Below are 19872 nucleotides of genomic sequence, written 5' to 3'. Positions count from 1 at the left end.
GTACGACGACGACTTCCAGTCTGTTTTACTGTTGATTCGTGATGTTCAGTGAAAGTCAATTAAAACAGTAACAACTGAGGAAAAAAATAGTTTAGTTATGTTTGTTTTCTGCAATACGTTATTGCACAGTCCTATTTTTTCTCATTAGAACACGTTGCAAAAAATGTTTTGGGGTGAGCATGGCCGAAGAACGAATTAAACTCGTAAATCAAGGCGCTATTATGCATTTTGTTGGACTCATCAGCTGAGTCGACACTTGTGACGTCACGGCCCCACCCCCTGAGTAAAATCTCTCTGCGTCCCAGCTGGCGAGTGAGTCTGCAACAAGCCAGTTTGTCTTTCTGCGTGCACGCACGCTGCCAGTGGCGCATGGCACGCCGGGACTCATTCTCCTTCTCTGGTTTCGACTGTAAGGATTTACCACCTGGATTATAATTCTTAATTTTGATGTAATTTTTTTTTTTTTTTGGTCATTTGTTTACCTGGAGAAGCCACGCGCAAGATGTCCGGGACCCCGCAGGACGTGAGCAAGCTCACCGAACTAACTTACAAGGTGAATCTAACAAGTCTACAGGCATAAATTATTGTATTCGTTTGTGTGATTTGAAATGGCGAATTGGCTGTTGTGATGTAAAGTTTGGATCCTAAATCCCTTCAAAGCAGGCAACAATTTAAAAATATGCAACCTGCACTTTTTCGGTGCTTTCATTTCCCCTTGTTGCCTTATGACGCTTCATAGTTTTCAGGTTGTTTAAAACACGTTCGACCGAATCGCTGAAATATTTAGCTGCCAACAACAAGCAAGACCATGCTAGAATGTCACTCCCTATTATTATTCCCTGCTGGTGCGTCCGTTTTTTAAGTGTGCCACTTGTGGTCAGAGCAGTGTGCCAATCATTGTTTGTTCCTCCTATAGATTGTGCCCAGATGGGATCAGTGATAAATCGCTCATTGGTTTTAGATTTGCCGATTTTTTTCCCTGTATGTTAATCTAATCCGGCGGTGGCCAAATGTTTACCTCTCAGGGCATAGCGAAAAATAAAAGGGTGCAAGGGCCACTTTGACAGTCTTCAATTTGTGATTAACGAAACGTGCTCAAATGAATCAATCAAGCATTTTTATTATTATAGTGTGTGTGTGTGTGTGTGTGTGTGTGTGTGTGTGTGTGTGTTGCACACACACGCTTATCCTTTCAAGGGTCGCCGGCGTGCTGGAGCCTATCCCAGCTGTTTTCGGGCAGTAGGCAGGAGGACACCCTGAACCTGTTGCCAGCCAATCGCAGGGCACACATAGGCGAGCAACCATCCATGCTCACAATCACACGCAGCGACAATTCAGAGTGTTCCATTAACCTGCCACGCATGTTTTTGGAATGTGGGAGGAAACCGCTGCGATTGGCTGGCAACCGGTTCAAGGTGTACCTGGCCTACTGCCCCAAGACAACTGGGATAGGCTCCAGCACCCAACGCTACCCTTGTGAGGATGAAGCGGATCGGAAAATGGATGGATGGATGGGAGGAAAGCGGGGTACCTGGAGGGAACCCGCGCAGGCATGAGGAGAACATGCAAACTCTACACAAGAAGGCCGGAGCCGGAATCGAACCCTGCACCACTGTACTGTGAGGCAAACGTGCTAACCAGTCATCCACCGTGCCGCCCAATATATATATAGCTAGATAGGGTGCATCTCTCCAATAGAAGATGATGTACGGCGGTGCGACACTAATAGGTTTATTATAAAGTGGAGCGATTCGATTCAGCGGACAGTTCAATATGTATGGCTGAGCTCGACAGTGTACGATGCAATTTTCTTGTTGTCATTCTCCAATATTGTGGTCGAATTGGATTTTTCATTTTGCTTTGTTTTTTTTGTTGTTGTTTTTCTTTTCTTTCAAAACTGCAATTAGCAACCCGTTTAAATACCACCGATACTTAAGGCAAAGAAAAAAAATGTGACATAGAGTTAGTCCTCCTTGCTCTTAGTTGGTGCTATACAGCAGAAGTTTGACCCAGTGGTAAACCCATCACATGTCATGGGTTGTTCCAATCGATCATGTGATCAAAAATCTGACCCTAGCATGGGATTTTCAGCTGATGTGCCTCCCTAAAAGGAATATATAAATACATATACGCACACACACGCACATACAGACTGCAAATTTGGAAGGCCCTGATGTTATCTCTGGTATGATTGGAAGTGAGTGTTCATGTTTCCTGACATCCTCCGTGATCAATGAAAACAAACAGTTTGAAGGTGGAATAACAATCTGAGTTATTATTAATGGCATGATTGTTCATGTGTGTGTGTGATGGCAGAGAGTCTGTACATGGCGCAGTTTCAGCAGAACGGGACGGAGGGGAGAAAGGACTGGGGGGGGGTCGGGGGGGAGAAGGAACCTGTTCCCTTTTTTCCTCTCTTTAACTCCACTCTGCAGCGTGTTTCTCATTGTAAAGTCATACCTGTCTCGCCATTGTTCTTTTCGGGGTGTGCCAGGAGAGCGAGACTGGGAGGTGAACAGCCCTTGACCGCTCAGATATTTTAATTGAGAGGGTGCGGGGGGGGGGGGGGGGGGGGGCGGTGGCTATCAGGTTTCTCACAAATATCAGCCACTTTCGTCTTTTCGCGGGACTTTGCTCTTTTAAGGGAGTGTAAGGAATACACAAGAAAGGTTGAAGGTTTTCTTGCTGCTGTATTTAAAGAGCAACCTGCATGCGGTCTTCCATCTCTTCCACCGCAAACCACGACCTGAAATGGCTGGCGAACAGTGTAGGGTGTACCCGGCTTTTCGCCCAAAGTCAGTTGGCATCGTCTCCAGTTCGGAACACTTTTCTCAACGTCGTTCAAAAGAAATTTAACAGTTTCATTTGCTCCGGCCCATGACAGGTTACCGGATTGTTTTGCACTACGGACACCTGATTGTTTTGCCGGCTTTAATAAAATTCATAGCATTCCCATCAACAACAAAATTCTTTACGTGGTGATGGGCTTCAGCTCTGAACATTTTTGTCAATGTCATTCAAAAAAGAAAGTTAGCGGTTTTGTCTGAGCTGACATTCTAACAGGTACCCGATTGTTTACCCGATTGTTTTCCCATTATAGACTTTGAGTGTGCGTAATATGCGGTTTCCTAAACTGAACTATGTCAGCTGAACTAGACTTAAACTCAACCGTAACGCTAATGAGGACAAGCCCAATAGAAATTGGATGCATGTAGTGTGTGTACATGACAGCGTTACTTTGCCCACAATGTTGTCAATTTTTTCCTAGAATGTGATGGACCAGTTCAATCCCAGCTTGAGGAACCTGGTCAACTTGGGGAAGAACTATGAGAAGTCAGTCACAGGTAACACACAGGATACACTTTTACTTTTGTTGATGGCATGTCCAATGTGGCAAACTAGTGGTTCGCTCATCTGCCTGTTTGAATCGCTCCTCGTGCACTCCAGTGCATCTTTGCAGTACTTTTCCTGATTGTTTTGTTGACAACTATTAACAAATAGTTAGCACGTCTGCTTCACCGTTTCGAGGTTCTGGGTTCGAATCTTGGCGTCGGTCTCTCTGTGTGTACCTGATTGTTTTGTAGTACAGGTACCCGATTGTTTTGTTGACAACATTTGACGTACACATACACTGTCGCGAACCAGTGACGATGCGCAATACGGTAGACACAATTCCAGTATGCGTAGTGTGTCTCCGTCTAACAGTTACAATGTGACTCACGAAAGATGTCTCAAAATCATTTGTGATCCTCCCATACAGGGATGACTATCGCAGGAATGGCCTACTTTGATGCCATCACAAAAATTGGAGAAAACGCTACGTTGTCTCCAGTATCCCGGGAACTTGGTAAGTGGCGTGGAAGTTTCACTTCTTTCAGCCTGATTTTTGCCATCAAACGACACCATCGCGAAAGGATTAGCATTCATCAAACACATCTTGAATTCTACAGCTGCTCTAATTTTCAAAGCGATGAGAACGCATTTGCTTCGGATCCATCACGTTGCCTCTCTCGCGCTAATTGGAGACAACATGACGGCCGGTGAATATGTTGTCATTTCGTTTCCGTCTTGAGGAAATGGTCTTGTCGTCGTCGTGAACGATAAAATGACATTGTTATTCTCCTCCACACCTTGAAAAATAGCTGTGCTATTGCAAAATTTGGAAGTGATGAAATGTCAGATGGAATTTGAAAAAGAGGAGCTGGAATGGGGTGTGTGTCAACACAATGTAAGAGATTACCATAAATCACTCAGGGGGGGGGGGGGGTGTTGGGGACAGGAAATTCTCTGCCGGGGGCGGGGGAGATAAGGGGTCATCATTCAAAATGTAATTATATATTTTAATCGGTCTGCTAATTAGGACTCAATAGATTTCAAATGATTCCAATTGAAATGAGCACAAAATTGGCCCATTCTTGGTCTAAAAACATTTTTTTAATGTTGGCCAGTAGAGGAAATGTTTGTTGAACGTTTTGTGAGCTACATGCCAAGATACGGAGGTAAACTACAACCACAATAATAAATATCAGCTCTGATAGTGTCAACGAAAGCTTTTCAAATCATTTGAAGGGAAGACGCTTTCATATAGTGCTTTGTATGGGATCTCATTAGAGTTTGGTTGGCGTCATAAAGTTGCATCTGGTGGGTGTATTTAATATTGGAGAAATGAAGCTCAGAAAAAAAAAAAATAAATTCTAATGCCATCACGGATATTGTTTGCACTTCTATAGACCAGTGAGGAAAAGTGTTGGCACTTGAGTTGGACAAGTTTTTCCAATGATAACGACTCTCCAAAGTGATCTCGTGCAAAAAAAAAAACGCCCAAGCGGTCTCGCACTCACTCCCCGCTTGCTGGGGCTATTTATCGAGAGTGTGTGAATTCTCTTGCAGTCCCCGGTGCAGGCGTCATACAGCAAACACGCTGAATAAACACGAGCGCAGCAGAATGTCTTCTCGCCGCTGAGCCTTCTTTACTCCCCAGTTTGACTCACCCTAATCCACCAACTGTTTGTCTGTTTGTGGAACTCGCGGGAGGCTCAAAGTGGAAGTGAAATGATCATTTGCCTTTTTTTTTTTTTTGCTTTATTGAACTGATTAGGGCAGCGCGGTGGCCTAGCGGTCTACCTCACATCTGAAATCTCATTTCGGGACCCAGTAACATGAATTTTAGGTTAATTGAAGACCTGGAAATTGTGTAGAGGTGTGATTGGCTGTTTTTCTAGACAGCGAAACCTCTGCATATTTGAGGTTGAGCAAAAATTCACTTTTTTTAAAACCTATCTTTTATGCTTTGCTTAAATATTGAGCTATTTGCTGCGTTTGTGTTAAAGCAAATGCAATCAACCTTTTACTTTGGCGCCGTGTTGTCGCATCTTGGCGTGAAGGAACTGTGTTGACATGACTGAAAGAGTTTCACGGAGGGGAAAAAAAAAGGTGCTTTACTATCATGGCGTGGTATCTTGGCATTGGGAACTGTGTCAAGTGAGTTGAGGAGTTTTATTCAGAGAAAAAGTGTGATTTGCTGCCATCTTATTGCTAAGAAACTCTAAGGTGAGTTGAAGAGTTTGATTTTGACATCAACAGTGATTTCCCACCATCTTGTGGCATATTCATGTCAAGGAACAGCAGTATGTTGAAGTGAGTTGAGGAATTTTGTTTGGACCAAAATAGTGATTTGCAGCCAATTTGTGCCAATCTTTTTAGGCAAGGGCATCACTTGTGGGCCGATAAATTCAGGTTTCGATCCTGTTAAAATTCACAAAATGGCACGATACTCTCCTAGGGGAGGTGGGCTGGTATGATTGGTCTTGGATGAGCTGTACTTCGGGTCACACTCAGACTTTCAAGCAATTTATGAGAGTGAATGCGGTGAAATTCTAGAGCGCTTAAAACTTTCAATTCCAAAATATATTAGCCAATATATTTATGACAGGATCCATCAAAATTCTAGTCTCTGTATTGCAGCGTTCAGGTGTACCTAATGTCGTGGCCCATCAGAGTCAACCTCGCTGTATGCTTCAAATCCTCTTTTAGCAGGTGAACAATTCAAAGTTCCCCGTGCAAGCGGCCGTAAGTGGACCGCGGGGAGTTTCCTTTCGTCTTTGAAAAGCAGCAGGTATTTAGGGACTGAAAATGTGAGCGGAGTAAGAGAATGGGTGCAAACCACACCCCTTCCAGCCTTTCATTGTTCTCTTTGTCAAGCATCTTTTTTTTATTTTGGAAATATGTTAATTAATGTCAGATGCAGCTGTTTGTAACTCGGAGAAAGATGATTGAGCGCACGGTGAGCGTATTCCCCACAGATAGCTTTTAATGAGATGATTTAAACATTTTGGAGCTGTTTGATGAGTTTGTTTGACCGTCTAGACCAGGGTTGTCAAACTCATTTCACATGGTGGGCCACATACGGCCTCGGTAGATGTCAAGTGGGCCGGACCATTAAAATGAAACCATACTTTGCTATAAATAACCAAAACAATATGTCTTTCCTTTGTTTTGGTACAAAGAAGCACAAGAACATTAGGAAAATGTTGAAATTTAATGAACATATCTTTTACAAAACATTTCACGAAGCACCTTACATTTCCTTCGACAAATGTGCAATTTACTTTTATCATTCACATATATGCATTGCAACTGATCCCACTGATTGTACAAACTTTAACAAGTAATTGGTATTGAAAAATACAGTAATGCACTTTAAGATTAAACGAGATTTATGAAGAAAAGGATTTTTAAGCCATTTACACATGCATAAAAAATCTAAATGTAATCCTGCCTACACCTTTCAAACTAAGGAGAGTGCTATTAAATGTGAGAGTGCTATTGATAGCATCTGCTGTCATGGGTCTGTTTCAGTGACGGACTGAGGCTGCTGTTGTCTTCTTCTCTGATCAAAACAGTATCTCTTAGCGGATACTCAATGACTTGCACCTTATTAAAAATATTTATTCTGTGTCTTTTATGCATTTTTTTCACTTTTAAATTATCCTGCGGGCCTGATTGAACCTCCTTGCGGGCCGGTTCCGGCCCGCGGGCCGTATGTTTGACACCACTGGTCTAGACACTCGCACAATATTGGCGAGGCGCTCGTGTGTGTCACATGGTGAGCAGTTTGCCCTTTGGTCGTGCGTTTGAAAATCTTTCTCAGCTCTCTTGCTCTCTCTCACTTTTGAATATTGTGGATTTTTCAGATCTGAAACATTCTCCGGCATGAACAGAGTTTCAATTTAGTCACCCGCAGTCGTTTGATAAATGACACAGCCGACTGCCGCGATAACGGACAGAAAGATGAGAAAGGAAAGAACAGAAACATCCTGCGGTCCACTGAGTCAATATGGATTTTGCCGTTTTTAATCAGTCTTACAACACAAAGGGGTGTGGCACGTCTGAGGCAACAGTCTCCAACGCCTGCCCCGCGATGTATGATGGTGAAAACCTTTTTGGGAGACGCGCAAGAGGATGTAGTCATGTTGGAACACACACACACACACACATACACACACAAGACCTGCGTGGGCAAGCTCAGTGATGCATCTCATTGGAAGGCTCAGTGCTAGTTGAGAGAACACATGATATGTATACTCTGTACTTGGCGCACTGAGGAAGGACTGTCAAGGGTAAAGTAAACTTAGGAAGCCACTAACATTGACTCATATTGCACAATTAACCTTATTGGACACCGAATCGGGAGTGGTTGATTCATCACAGGACATTTCTACTACCGGAATGATATCATGCAATAAGAATGACATCGGCGTTGTTCGCTCCGCCTCCCGCCAACTATTAAAAATCCTGTTTGACTGACATTTGATACATGCGTACAACCTTTTTTTTTTTTTCTTTCTTTCTTCTTTTTTTTTCTCCCAACTCACCTCTGAGCTGCAATTTTAGATGTGCAATGTTTTGATAGTATTGCCCATTTATATTCATCGTTAAATTCGTTATAGGGCTCCAGACATACTTGTATTCAAATGCAAATCGACCTGTGAAGTAAATGTTCACATTTCCACTTAGTTTCACGGTATTACCGATAAATGGACTGAAGTGTGGAGCAGAGGTTTATCAGTAACGAGAGCTATTGAATAACAAATCCAAAAAAAGAACATACTTTTATTTATTTATTTATGTATGTATGTATGTATGTATATTTCCCTCCCCCAAAATTCCAACTTCATATTCAAACTACAGGACACTTTATTCCGTGCTTGTACAGTGTAATATTGGATCCGCCCCCCCCACCTCCTCCCCAATTTTTTTAAATTAGAAACAGAGGCCTGTTATAATATTTAATATTTTCTCATATTTTACATAACGGATCCCAATTTTTTGCCAAGTAAGGTGTCCATAATATTAGACATCCCTGCTCCGTACATCCAGTCTGATGTATTGCAGTACTTCACCAAGGTGAACTGTAGCTGGAATAGTAAATCATGCTGCGCAGGGCAACATTTTTTTTTATGCGCGCCAAGAATTGGTTGTCATTATATTTTATCTGCTCGTCCAGTTTTTTTTGTCTGAGTATCCATGTAACTTCCTTTATTATAGGTGCCTTAACCCTTTCATGCACCCTGGAACCTGTTAACATGATAAGCCGTCCACTGGGGTAACCGCTGTGCCTGAATGGGTTAATCCGCCCCCCCCCCCTCCAGGTTTTTACACCTAACTAAAAGGCTGCAGGTGCGCGCCGGCCTCGCTGACCCCATCCACCCATTCCTCGTCAGCCACCACGTTGACCCGTGCCGCAGCGGTCTGTCGAGTGGCCTGTATGAACTGTCGTACGCCGAGCGCCCCCCCCCCCCCCCACCCCCCCAACCCCTCCCTGTGGGAAAGCACAAAGACAGCATTTACTAGTAAATTCTGGTGACCTTCAGAGGGCAATGTTGTTGTTGCTGGACGCTACCTTTTAGATGACAGAAGTAGCACTGTGTATCATCGCGTTTGTTTGCTCAGAGTGGGGTCAGGGGTGGGGGTGGGGGGCAGTGTCTGGTCGAATGTACAAGAACGTGCGCGTTTATACGTGAATATGTTTATTTAATATTTATTTTTATTTTTATATTATATTTATAAAACGTTATTTTATATATATATTGAGCTATGTACAGTTCTTTTCTGAAACATTTATTTTGTGCAATGAAACACTTTATTCCCCCTCCCCACCCCAATTTTGCTGCTGTAGAGTGCAAATTTCCCCAGTGTGGGACAAATAAAGGTTATCTTATTTTATCTTAAAATAATGCTTTTAATATGGTGTTTGAAGAGATTTGGGGTGGGGGGGGGGGCTTTTTTTCCCCTCTTTTCTTTGAACTTTTGTTTGTCGTATGTTTTCCAGAAACAAAACCACAACAAAGCAGCGGAAATGTCTGTCCAACAGTGTTGATGTGACAAAGCAACGATTCACAGTTGCGCATATGGAAAAATTTGGAACGTTTAAGAGCCATGGGGTCGTTTTGTGCTCGCGAGCCACATTTCATTTTCAAAACAGACGGCAATGTCAGTCATCGATTAAGTTAACAAACATTCAATTTTGTTTTGTCCTTTATAATTAGAGTAAGTGACCAATGAATTATTTAGAAATAACGTCATCATCGATGTTTGACAAAAGTTTAGTTTTTAATTTATTTAGAAATCGGGAATTAAGAGATTTTAGGAAATTCTAGTCTTCTTATTGTTTGTGGACAGACCTCTTCTTTGACGCCAGAGTGAGGAATTTCTTTTGGGGAAAAACACCCAATGCCCACAGGCCCCTTAAGGGATCGCACATTCTCGCTACCTCGCTGCATATGCCCCCATACTGTATGATCCTGGACACCGTGCAAAGGTTTACATTAGTTCACCGTCCCAGAGTAAACCTGGAGTCTAGATTTCACCCCATTGTGATGGTGGGAGGGAGCACTACTGCTTATTTACAATTGTCCGCCGCCGTGCACGGTGTTGACTCACTGCCATTGTCTCGGTGCCCGTACGCTGCTCGATCTGTGGTGCAGCCTGGCCGTGAATGGAGACGGTTCTATATCTGCTCCCTCCCCACTACCAGAATCATACACGCAGATTGTTTTGACAGAGATTGACAGCTGTTCAAACACTGAAGGAAGATATGTCATTGTTGCCGTCTGCGAGGTTGTTGTGAACGCGAGCGTGATAAGCATAGTGCAAAAAAAAATCATCAATTTCACAGTGTGGTACTTTGCCGAGTTGTCTTTCAAAGGACTTTCGCGATTAACCGACATTTGTGACTTTCTAGGTATGGTTCTGATGGAGATTGCCGATGTCCACAAAAAGGTCCATTTTGAGCTGGAGCAAAATGTAAGTTGCCCCAACAGCTTTCGTCAACCGCATAGCAGGTCTTTCTTCTGTGGGCTTGTGCCTAAAATCTATTTGGCTCACATCACCTAAAAAAAAAAAAAAAAAAAAGTGCTAAAAGTTTGAAGAGTCATGACTTTGGAAGGAATGAAAACAATACATTCCAAAAATAAAATCCATCTTGGTCCCACTTGGATACCATATGAACAGAATATCAAAGATAAAAAGTTAGCAACTATATTAATATTAACTTATTCGCTCCCAAAGACGTTTTTAAACGTCTTTTCAGACTTGGTCCAGAATTGGCTAGTACTGAATGAGTTAATTAAAAAGTCTCACTTGTGTGATTTTTAAGAAGTTGTAAGAAATTAAAGTTATTTGTCACGGGTGTGAATTCCACAGAGCGCAAGAAACACGATGTTTAAGAACACGACAGGTGAACGGGTTGTTTTCCTTGGCGTCGAGACTATCCCGCGGAGATAGAAATGAGTCCGCGAGACAAGAACAGTAGGGAATCTTTAACCAGGACGCTCTTTAAAGGCCATTATCATGCCCTTGTTATTATAATAATGGCACGGGGCCGAGATGCGCGGCGTGCTTTTTGGAAAGGCGCGAGCGACTGAACTACAATAATGGTTTTTGCTTTTCCTCTCCATTATTTCAGTTCAAGCGATTCCACCGAGAAGTTCTTACAGAGCTGGAAAAGAAGACAGAAATGGATGTGAAGTATATGAATGTGAGTTCGTATGTAAGATGAAAAAAAATGCATGGGTTCTGATTGATCTGAATTGATGCAAATAATCATTATTAGTGTCTGATAAATGCAGAATGGATTTTTCTTGTGATCTATTTAAAAAAGCATCACGAGTAGTAACAGAACGTGCTCCCCTTCCTTAGGCTACATTCAAGCGCTACCAGTCAGAACACAAGTCGAAGCAGGAATCCCTGGATCGCTCGCAGACTGACTTGAAGAAGCTGAGGAGGAAGAGCCAAGGCAAGAACGTGTCCAAGTACGAAATGAAGGAGAACGAGGTGAGATTGCAAATGAATGTGGCAAGAAAAAAGAAATTTTCTAGGAGTGTTCTGTCGGCTGTGAAAGTAGCTTGTTTTTTTTTTTTTTTTCTGCTCTCGTATTGGCCTTGTTGTTAAACGTTGATCTGGAATGAACATACGTTTGATACCCTGAGCATGTCATTCTACTGAGCTGAAACGGTGAGCCTCCCATCTCCCAAGTGGATCCCTCGTTTATACCAAAGAGTGGAGGTGAGGCCCGGCCCGGGGCTTTCTAATCATCACGCAGCCTAAGGGCTCACAGAAACGTGATTGCTTGGCTCGCGCCAAGTCTGCGGGATCGAGAATTTGTTGAAAACGGGAAGTGAAGAGCACTGATTCAGCATCTGACTGGGCTGTCACAGGGACGTGGATAAGAGGAGCGAGTAAGGAGGAAGTGGCTGTTTTTATTGTTACCATGACAGCCAGGGCAAGACATGAGAAAGGAGGGGCGAAGAAGGGGGGGGGGAATAAACGGACGGGGAGAAGGTCGAGAAGTGCTTTTTTTTTTTATAGGCCTTTTGTCAGGTATATAGTCTGCCATCTGTACACTTTAACCATTTCAAATCTCTCTGTGGGGCTTCAACACCCAGCAGACTAAAGTCCCAACATTATTTTGAATGCCTTCAGATGTAAAACAATGAGAATCAAACAGGCATGAAGGTGTGGCCACAGTCATTTTTTTTTCTTCTTGCAGGGCAAGGGTGTGCCACTCTTTACTCTATGCACATTTATTGGATGAATGCAGACACCCGGGCACGAAAGTATGACAATGAATGCTGAAGACGGACGTCTCGCCATTTATCTCAAGGCATTTCAACTCAAGTCGGAGAATTAAATGTTTAGTCATTTTATTTTCCTCCAGCCGGGATATGTTTTTTGTGCTGAAGTTATTGGCTCCGTTCTCGCAAAGATAAGAGCTTGTAGCCCCGAAAGCGATGATGTCGCAACATTCCCGTGAAGCATCCAATCAGACTGCTCTCATGCATTGATATGTGTTGAATATAGCGTTATGGTATTTTTTAGGTGTGTGTGAATTTTTTCTTTTTTTCGGGGCTGGGGTGTATTTAAATGCAAACAGGTGGTTCCTCCTCTTATTCAAGATTTTTTTTAAGTTAGGAAAAAAATGAAGAAAGTGTGTGTGTGTGTGTGTGTGTGTGTGTGTTTAATTGTTTCTTGGTTGTAAAAACTTCAAGAACCACCATTGTATTATATTTGTGTGCTGATGAGCCTTTAAGGGGCGTGGCCAACTGGGTGACAGTGGGAACCGTCAGTCGGGTTGGCCAAGTTGGGCGTCTTCGTGCTCCTTGCAAATATTTTCATTTTGCGTTTGTGTGTTTGGCTGACTGTCCCATGCAATAAGTAGCTGAAAGTGCATCGGCAAATGGCGCAAAAACATTGACCGACTTGAGGCTCCGCTGCAGCTTTATTTTTTGACCATTTAGGCAGAGTGACAAATTAATGAGGTTAATAATCTCACGTCTTGGCTTTTCTGACCTTGCAATTTTTATATACAGTATATATATTTTTGGGTGCCCGCAGTACATGGAGACCATCTCGTCGCGCCAGATGGACATGCAGAAGTTCATCGCCGACGGCTGCAGAGAGGCCCTGCTGGAAGAAAAGCGCCGCTTCTGTTTCCTGGTCGACAAACACTGCATGTTCTCTTATCACATTAGCAACTTTCATGACAAAGTAAGAGCCGATTCATCAGTAATTCCAACCCAAGCCAGCAATAATATAAAAATATTTGCTCCTGTTAGGCAAAAGAGATGCTGAACGAGAGGCTCCCCGGCTGGCAGGAGGTGTGCTGCGACGTCAGCAAGGTGCCGGACACGGTCAAGCACATGATAGACGGACTTTCCATCCATCCAGAGCAATCGCTGCTTGCTCAACGCTACAATAGGGTTTGTGTGTTTTTGTTGTGTAGTCATTCATGCTTCAACTGAAGGGTGGAAAGGAACAGGTAACCCGAGGTACAGTGCGTACCTCCGTTTTCGACCCACGGTCCGCTGCGTTTTTGGTATGGCCTTTTGTGCTTCAAGAAAAAAAAAACCAACTTTTGTTTCTCTCCCAGTATTCTCTTTGTTGTGTTTGTCTGCAAAACTCCGTTTTGTGGTGTACTAATTAAAAAAAAAAAATGCACTAGGTCACAGTTGGATATTTTAGCGATTGATTCGTGGTGACGTCACAGATTTCAGTGGTCATTTATGTGCAAAAGCAAATTTGGACCATGTGGGACATTGGGAGTTGTTCTTCCATTTCATTTCAAATTGAGTTTAAAAGTCTTGAATTTGAACTTGCCTGAAACTGTGGGAACCGAGTTTTTTTTTTTTGCCTGTGCAAGCACGCAAACACACCCATTCAGAAACAGAAAGCAGGAACACACCCGATTATAATGATCAGCTCTTATTTTTTTCTGCTGATTTTGGCAGATTATGATTATTATTTACACACGAATGCATGACATCATAAAACAACAATAATGACATTAAAACATTCCCCCCACCCCCAGAAAATGGGCAAAACAAATCAGCAGGTATTTTTGTTTTTGTTTTTGTTGTCACTCTTGATGAAAAGTGACATCGGCATTGCTCTCCGCAAGATAAGCAGGATGTCACCAATGACGTTGAGGAACTTGAGTGTTTTATCTTTTTCTTCTTTGCCCATTATCTCGCAAAGGTGCCACCCGCTGATGCGTCAGATGTTTGTGTAGAGTGTCTTTGAGTCGATTATCAGCCGTGGAGATTCCGACTTTGTTTCCTGCTGATAAAGCCTATTGAACATTGAGGCCACCTCTTGTATTGGCCACGTAGACGAGCGCAGATAAGATGATAATCACATTTCACATCAATAACTCCACGCGGACTTTGGCGTAGCGATCAGTATTTTAACGTATTTTTTTCTCACACGTCTTTTTCATAAATATAATTGGATCTTATTCTCTGTTGTCCCCTCAGAACAGCGTTGAGTCCATGGTGCCGCCCCCTGCGCCCCCACTGAAGGCGCACACGAGCCCACTCGCAGACATGTTCAACCCCGAGCCAAGATCTCCAATCACCTCCTCTTTAGAGAATCACTCAGGTACAAATACTCGCACGCTCTACGTTTTATTAGGTACACCCGATTAACCCTTTCAGGAACAGCGGTTGCTACAGTGGACAGCTTATCATGTTATCAGGTTACAGGGTGCGTGGAAGGGTAAAAGCATAGAGGCGATCATTTCTGCGTAGCTCAGCACAAAATTCGATCCAGCTTGGTTCGAAAGTTTCAACCAAAAAAAAAAAAAAAAGAGATCCGGATCCTGTTGTGCTTACTTTTGTGATGTGCTCTATAAAGTCTCAATTTAATAATTCTTTAGTTCCCTTTGAATCTTAAGACAAATCTCTGCTTGCTTTTTTGTTGTTGTCATGGATTTAGCAAGACACTTATTTGATGTTCAAAACAGGCATTGTTGGATGTACAGGCTGGAGGAACCCTGACCTCAACCTCACGGCGTGAGAATTTAGGAAGCTGATGTACAATGTGGGCTATTTGATGTACACGTTTGAATGAATTTTTGCTTTTTCAGACCAGGGCAGCCTCAGCGAGGACAGTCCATCGCGGTCGACTTCTGAGATTTCGGGTGTCCAGATGACTAAAAAGTCTCGGGTCAGGACCATCTTTCCTCACTCAGCGGGAAACAACGGCACCCTCCTCAGCTTCGATGAGGGCGATGTGATCATCACGCTCGTGAAGAAAGAGAAGGACGGGTGGCTTTATGGCGAGCTAGAGAAGACTGGGCAGTAAGTATTTTCATTTTTTTTTTCTTGCCTCTTCAACTATGGGGTTACATTATTTTTATATTGCAAAAAATCGTATTTTTATGATAGATAAGGGGACATTTTTAAAAATGGGATGATGCGTGCTGGTAGTTTTTAAAAATTTTTTTTTAAAGACGGTTACATAAGTTGTTTTTGTGGGGGCTTTTAAGTGCAACATAACCTGTTCCGTCTTTGTAAACAAACATGTTCTCCCCACTGGAGAATGTGGTGTTGTCCTTTTCACATACCTTTCAGTTCGTAAAAAGGCCCCAGCCGTTGTCACCTTCAATACTCGTACCAACAATGGTGTCGCAGTCGGTTTTTTTCCACATGGCTTAAATGGCACGTTTCGACTTTGTCTCGTTATATTTTGTCGTGTTGTTGTGACGTATGGGAGCATAAGAATATGTTAGGTATGTTTGCGGTCGCATAACTCTTCTGCTGACTCTTTGCCTGGTCGACAACATATGTAGAACTACACGTACAAGGAAAAAACAAGTACCGGTAGTCTTTTTTTTTTTCATAAATTCCCTCAAATGCACTCTGTAATCTTGCAGAAAGTCTTCCCAGATGATAAAGTGCTCTTCTGCATGCTAATGCTTTTTAGCATAGCATTTCACATTTTCTTTTATATATACAGAAAATACATTGTAAACTGCTGTGTGTCTAATATTGTTGTGTTGTGTGTTAGGCGCGGTTGGTTCCCCTCGTCCTACTGCAGACCTTACTCTGAGACTCTCACATCAAATAGGTACGCAAACATATTTTTATATTTATTTTGTTGTCTGGAACATATGCAGATGAATTTAAACGTTTAAAAAAAAAAAGTAGAAGCAATTTAAAATAAGTGTTGTCACACGTCATACAGCAGCAATTTGGGATCACCAGCGCGAGGTCCGAGTGTCACCAGCCTACCGGAGCTGGATGAGGACGAGCCCGTGTTGCTACCGCCGGCAGACTATTCGGACAACTCCCCCTCAAGCACGGTTGTACGGTCAATGCAATCGCCGCAGAATATGGTCAGTACCGCTATTAAACGCATTGCGTTGTTGTGCTGCTCGACATACATTTTGAATGCAAAAGAGAGATGACTTGAAATGTCTGCAAACACACAAATTTGTTTTCCTCAATGTGGAATCAAGTGCAAAGACATGAATTTTATTTGTATTTTTTTTTTTTCGACACTGACACGCAAAAGCCATTTGTACAGTCTGACACACCGGCGGTGATGTACGTATCCGGTAACTCAGTTGTGACCTTTTTCTTGTGCAATTTTGATCACAAAATGAGCCACTGTTGGTTTTTGAATATGCTCGACCAGTTGAGGATTGAGAAAACCTGAATTATTTTCTTCGTTCTGGCTTATCATTTTGGAGAGGGCTGTGGCTATGTTTGAGTTTCACCTTATATATTTCCTGTCGTGATAAGTTTATTGCTCACCCCCCCCACCCCCCAAGGGTTTAGTCCATATTCTGCACCCGCCCCTACAAACATTCCGTGACACGTTTTCAGCTCTGAGTAATTGTCTCTTATCAACCACGCCCTTGAGTGAAGCACAGCTTGAAGAATCAATTCTTCCAGCCCGTCGTCATGACATTTATCTAGGTTATGATTGATAAGCGTGTACTATATTAAAATGAAAAATGTGTGTAAAGGCACGTGTCGAACGTCTAGGAGTGACGATGAGATCATAAGAACAGGAAGAGAGTCCTGTCACAGTATGAGTTGGTGATATCTCTGCCGATAGAGGCTGAATCTGTCCAACCAACCAGCGTACAAGTCCAGGCACGACTCTAGTCTCCACTTTCTTCCCACTGTGTCTGTACGCAATGTCCTCTCTACCTGCTGCCTCAGTGTTTTAACTGTCTCCCAAGTGCGATGCCATCGATCATCATTTCCCTATACTACTTCTTTATGACATATTTTTGTTCATGTGAGTGTTGTTCAAGGAAAGGTCAAAAGTTAACCGCTCTCCTTAAGTCTTGTTTATGAGGCTGCGGGGGCAAAAGTGGACTTTGACACGAATAACGCAGCAAATTTCCATTCGTGCCCAATGAATTTTGTCAGTTTTAACTATATATCAAAGGGTGGGTGATGTTTTGTGCTCGTAGAACTTTGCCATACTTTGCCCTTCCCTGATCCAAGAATACAGGACGTTTCGCATCGCGGGACAAAAACAGCCATGTTTGACGGACAAATATCTGTGGGGGAAAAAAAGTTTGAAGTCGAGAAAGAAGCTGACAGGCAAAAAAAAAAAAATAGGAGGTGGAGTTTGAACACATTAAACAACAGCTTTTATTTTTCAGGGCTGCGTCGTCAGACGCAACGCTATTTTTCTGCTCTCTGCTGGATAGAAAACATAATACAGGAGACCTTCAACAACAAATTTAGGAGTAGACTACGGTTCCCGACAACGCATCCAAGTGACAACAAATTTGCAACCTTGCAGTGCTATATCTTAAAATGTTCCTCAGCCCCTTCGGCAACAAAGCTGAAATACTTATGTTAATTTTACTCACACACACACACACACAAAAGGGAGTGAGTGAGTGTTGTTATTCGCAGGCATTACTAGACGAGCTAGATTCCAAACGGGGAGCTGGAAGTGTGTATACACTTGTAGCTTTACATCTCAAAGCGTTACATGGCACACCATCAGGCAGGAGGACAATTGTTGATGAGTAATCTAATCCAACCAGTTTGGTAACACTGCCTTTTCACAAATGGAGTGGTTTGTGTGTATTTATGAAGGATTGTTTTGTTTTGTGTCCAAAGCTTCTTCTCAGGGTCTTTTTTTGTGTGTGTGTGTGTGTGTGTGTGTCTGTAGGGTTCTTTAGAAAACGGGACAGCAAAGGTTCCTTTTCTAGGGTGAGTGATGGAACACAACTAACTTGTTCCTAAAATGTTGCCACTCATATTGACAAGCGAAGAACCTCTCGACAATTTTAATTTTCTTCTCTGCAGCGGAGGAAATCCCTTCGCGACGGTCAAGCTGAGACCCACCGTCACCAATGATCGATCGGCACCTGTCCTCTAAACACAAAACAGTTCGGGGGAATCATGCTAGCCCTGCCACCCAACCAAAAGAACTGTACCCTCACTGGACGTCTCACCATTTTGGGATCCGAACAAGGGATCCAAAAATAAATCCATGTTACCGTGCCGCAGTACGGACATATAATCCCAAGTGTCATGTTTATGCATCTATGGCACATGCATCCAGTCTGTGTTCATGTCAAGTAATTCCAAATAATTCTCATCATGAATGCAGCTGGATTTAATTGCAAACACCCAAATACAAAGATGTCCCAGACTACTGAATGAGAGAAAAACAGTTTGAACGTGTTAGAATTAAGCTCCAAATATCATATGTCCTCCAGCCGAAACTTTCTAAACATAAATTTAGCTGTTTTTTTTTTTTTTATGTGCCAATTTTTTTAAGCCAATCTCTGTCGTCATGTATGTCAAATAAAAAACATTTTAACTACCGGTTACAGGAAGAATTTGTCGGTGCAGAACAAACTGAGGACACACATTATCCCAAAGCTTTCTATTGTTTGTGCTGCAGTTACTGCAGTGATAAATGCATTTGTTTTGCCATGTTCCTGACGAGACTGCCTAGCAACCAGACTGTCTTTCTGACTTACTGAAAAAGACAGATGCATATACAAAGAAAACATTCACATTTCTATTTTTTAATATATTCAGTTGTCTTTTTTTTTTTTTAAGAGCTGTGATGTTATGCAGAGGTTCTGAGAATGAAGGGAGCGTGCTGTGTTGACAATAAGGATTTGTTATTTGAGAGCCAGCAATGAAGTACGTCACTATCCGAAATAAGCGTTTATATTCATAAGCAGGATGTTTATAGGAGATATTTAAATTGTACAGCATATGTCCATGATGTGCTCCCACCAAGCTAGGATTTGGTTTGACTGCCAGTGTTTTAAATGGATACCATTTTGATGAAGGGAATATTTTTCACACTTACTGATTTTGGCAGGTGTGCAGATTATGCAATATGATGATGATGTTCTTCACTGGTTGACATTTACGTTGTCTATTAATATGACAGGTCACAATTTTGAAATACATTAAGTAGATTTTGTGAGGAGCTCCAATGTTTTTGGACACGTATTTGATTTACAGAATGTGTATTGTATGATGGAGAAGTGATCATTCTCAGTTATTCCTCAGTGCCTCCTTTAGTGTACCTTGCCATTGTGTTCACGATGCCTTTTTTTTCCTTAATAAAACGTGATACAGTTTACATTTTTCAATCTCATGTTTGTGTATGTGGATATATGTTCACATCTGGACAAAACATGGACCAGAGGATGCGAAGGGAAGCGTCGTCTCATGAGATTAGAATGAAAGCTATAGACAAGCCCGTTAAAGGCAAAGATAATAAAACCATTATCTGTCTGTCTGTCTGTCTGTCCGTCCGTCTTGAAGTAGATTTCTCTATTTCGCTCTCTCTTGCTCTCTTGTTGTCATCTGGTGTCGTTTGTAGGAATTTGCATAGGTGTCAAACTCGGGTCCTGGAGGGCCGCTGCCCTGCATGTTTTCCAAGTCTCCCTGTTGCAACACAACTGATTCAAATGAACAGATCATCAGCAAGCTCTGCGGAAGCCTGACATTGAACCTGTTCATTTGAATCAGGTGTGTTGCAACAGGGAGACTTGGAAAACATGCAGGACAGCGGCCCTCCAGGACCTGA

General features: G+C 42.5%; 1 protein-coding gene across 2 annotated transcripts; it reads left to right on the top strand.

The window, feature by feature from the left end:
• Window positions 1-312: 312 nt before the first annotated feature.
• On the top strand, window positions 313-19422 carry baiap2l1a (BAR/IMD domain containing adaptor protein 2 like 1a). 2 transcript variants are annotated; one of them, XM_086139113.1, is made up of 14 exons: window positions 313-553; window positions 3269-3344; window positions 3761-3847; window positions 10244-10305; window positions 10967-11038; window positions 11200-11334; window positions 12895-13047; window positions 13116-13259; window positions 14313-14436; window positions 14924-15137; window positions 15847-15906; window positions 16024-16174; window positions 17983-18023; window positions 18120-19422. In XM_086139113.1, the coding sequence occupies exons 1-14, from the start codon at window positions 503-505 to the stop codon at window positions 18190-18192; spliced, it is 1443 nt and encodes a 480-aa protein (XP_085995239.1). In that variant the 5' UTR covers window positions 313-502; the 3' UTR covers window positions 18193-19422. The 2 variants fall into 2 exon arrangements, with proteins under 2 accessions (XP_085995239.1, XP_085995240.1); XM_086139114.1 differs by lacking the exon at window positions 313-553 and adding an exon at window positions 1264-1619.
• The last annotated feature ends 450 nt before the right edge of the window (window positions 19423-19872 follow it).

This window comes from Hippocampus guttulatus, chromosome 19, assembly GCF_054856545.1.
Source record: "Hippocampus guttulatus isolate MCC_2025c chromosome 19, RoL_Hgut_1.0, whole genome shotgun sequence".
In the NCBI taxonomy this organism is placed as follows: Eukaryota; Metazoa; Chordata; class Actinopteri; order Syngnathiformes; family Syngnathidae; genus Hippocampus; species Hippocampus guttulatus.
The sequence above is the reverse complement of the archived record's forward strand: the minus strand, read 5'-3'. Positions and strand labels throughout refer to the sequence as shown.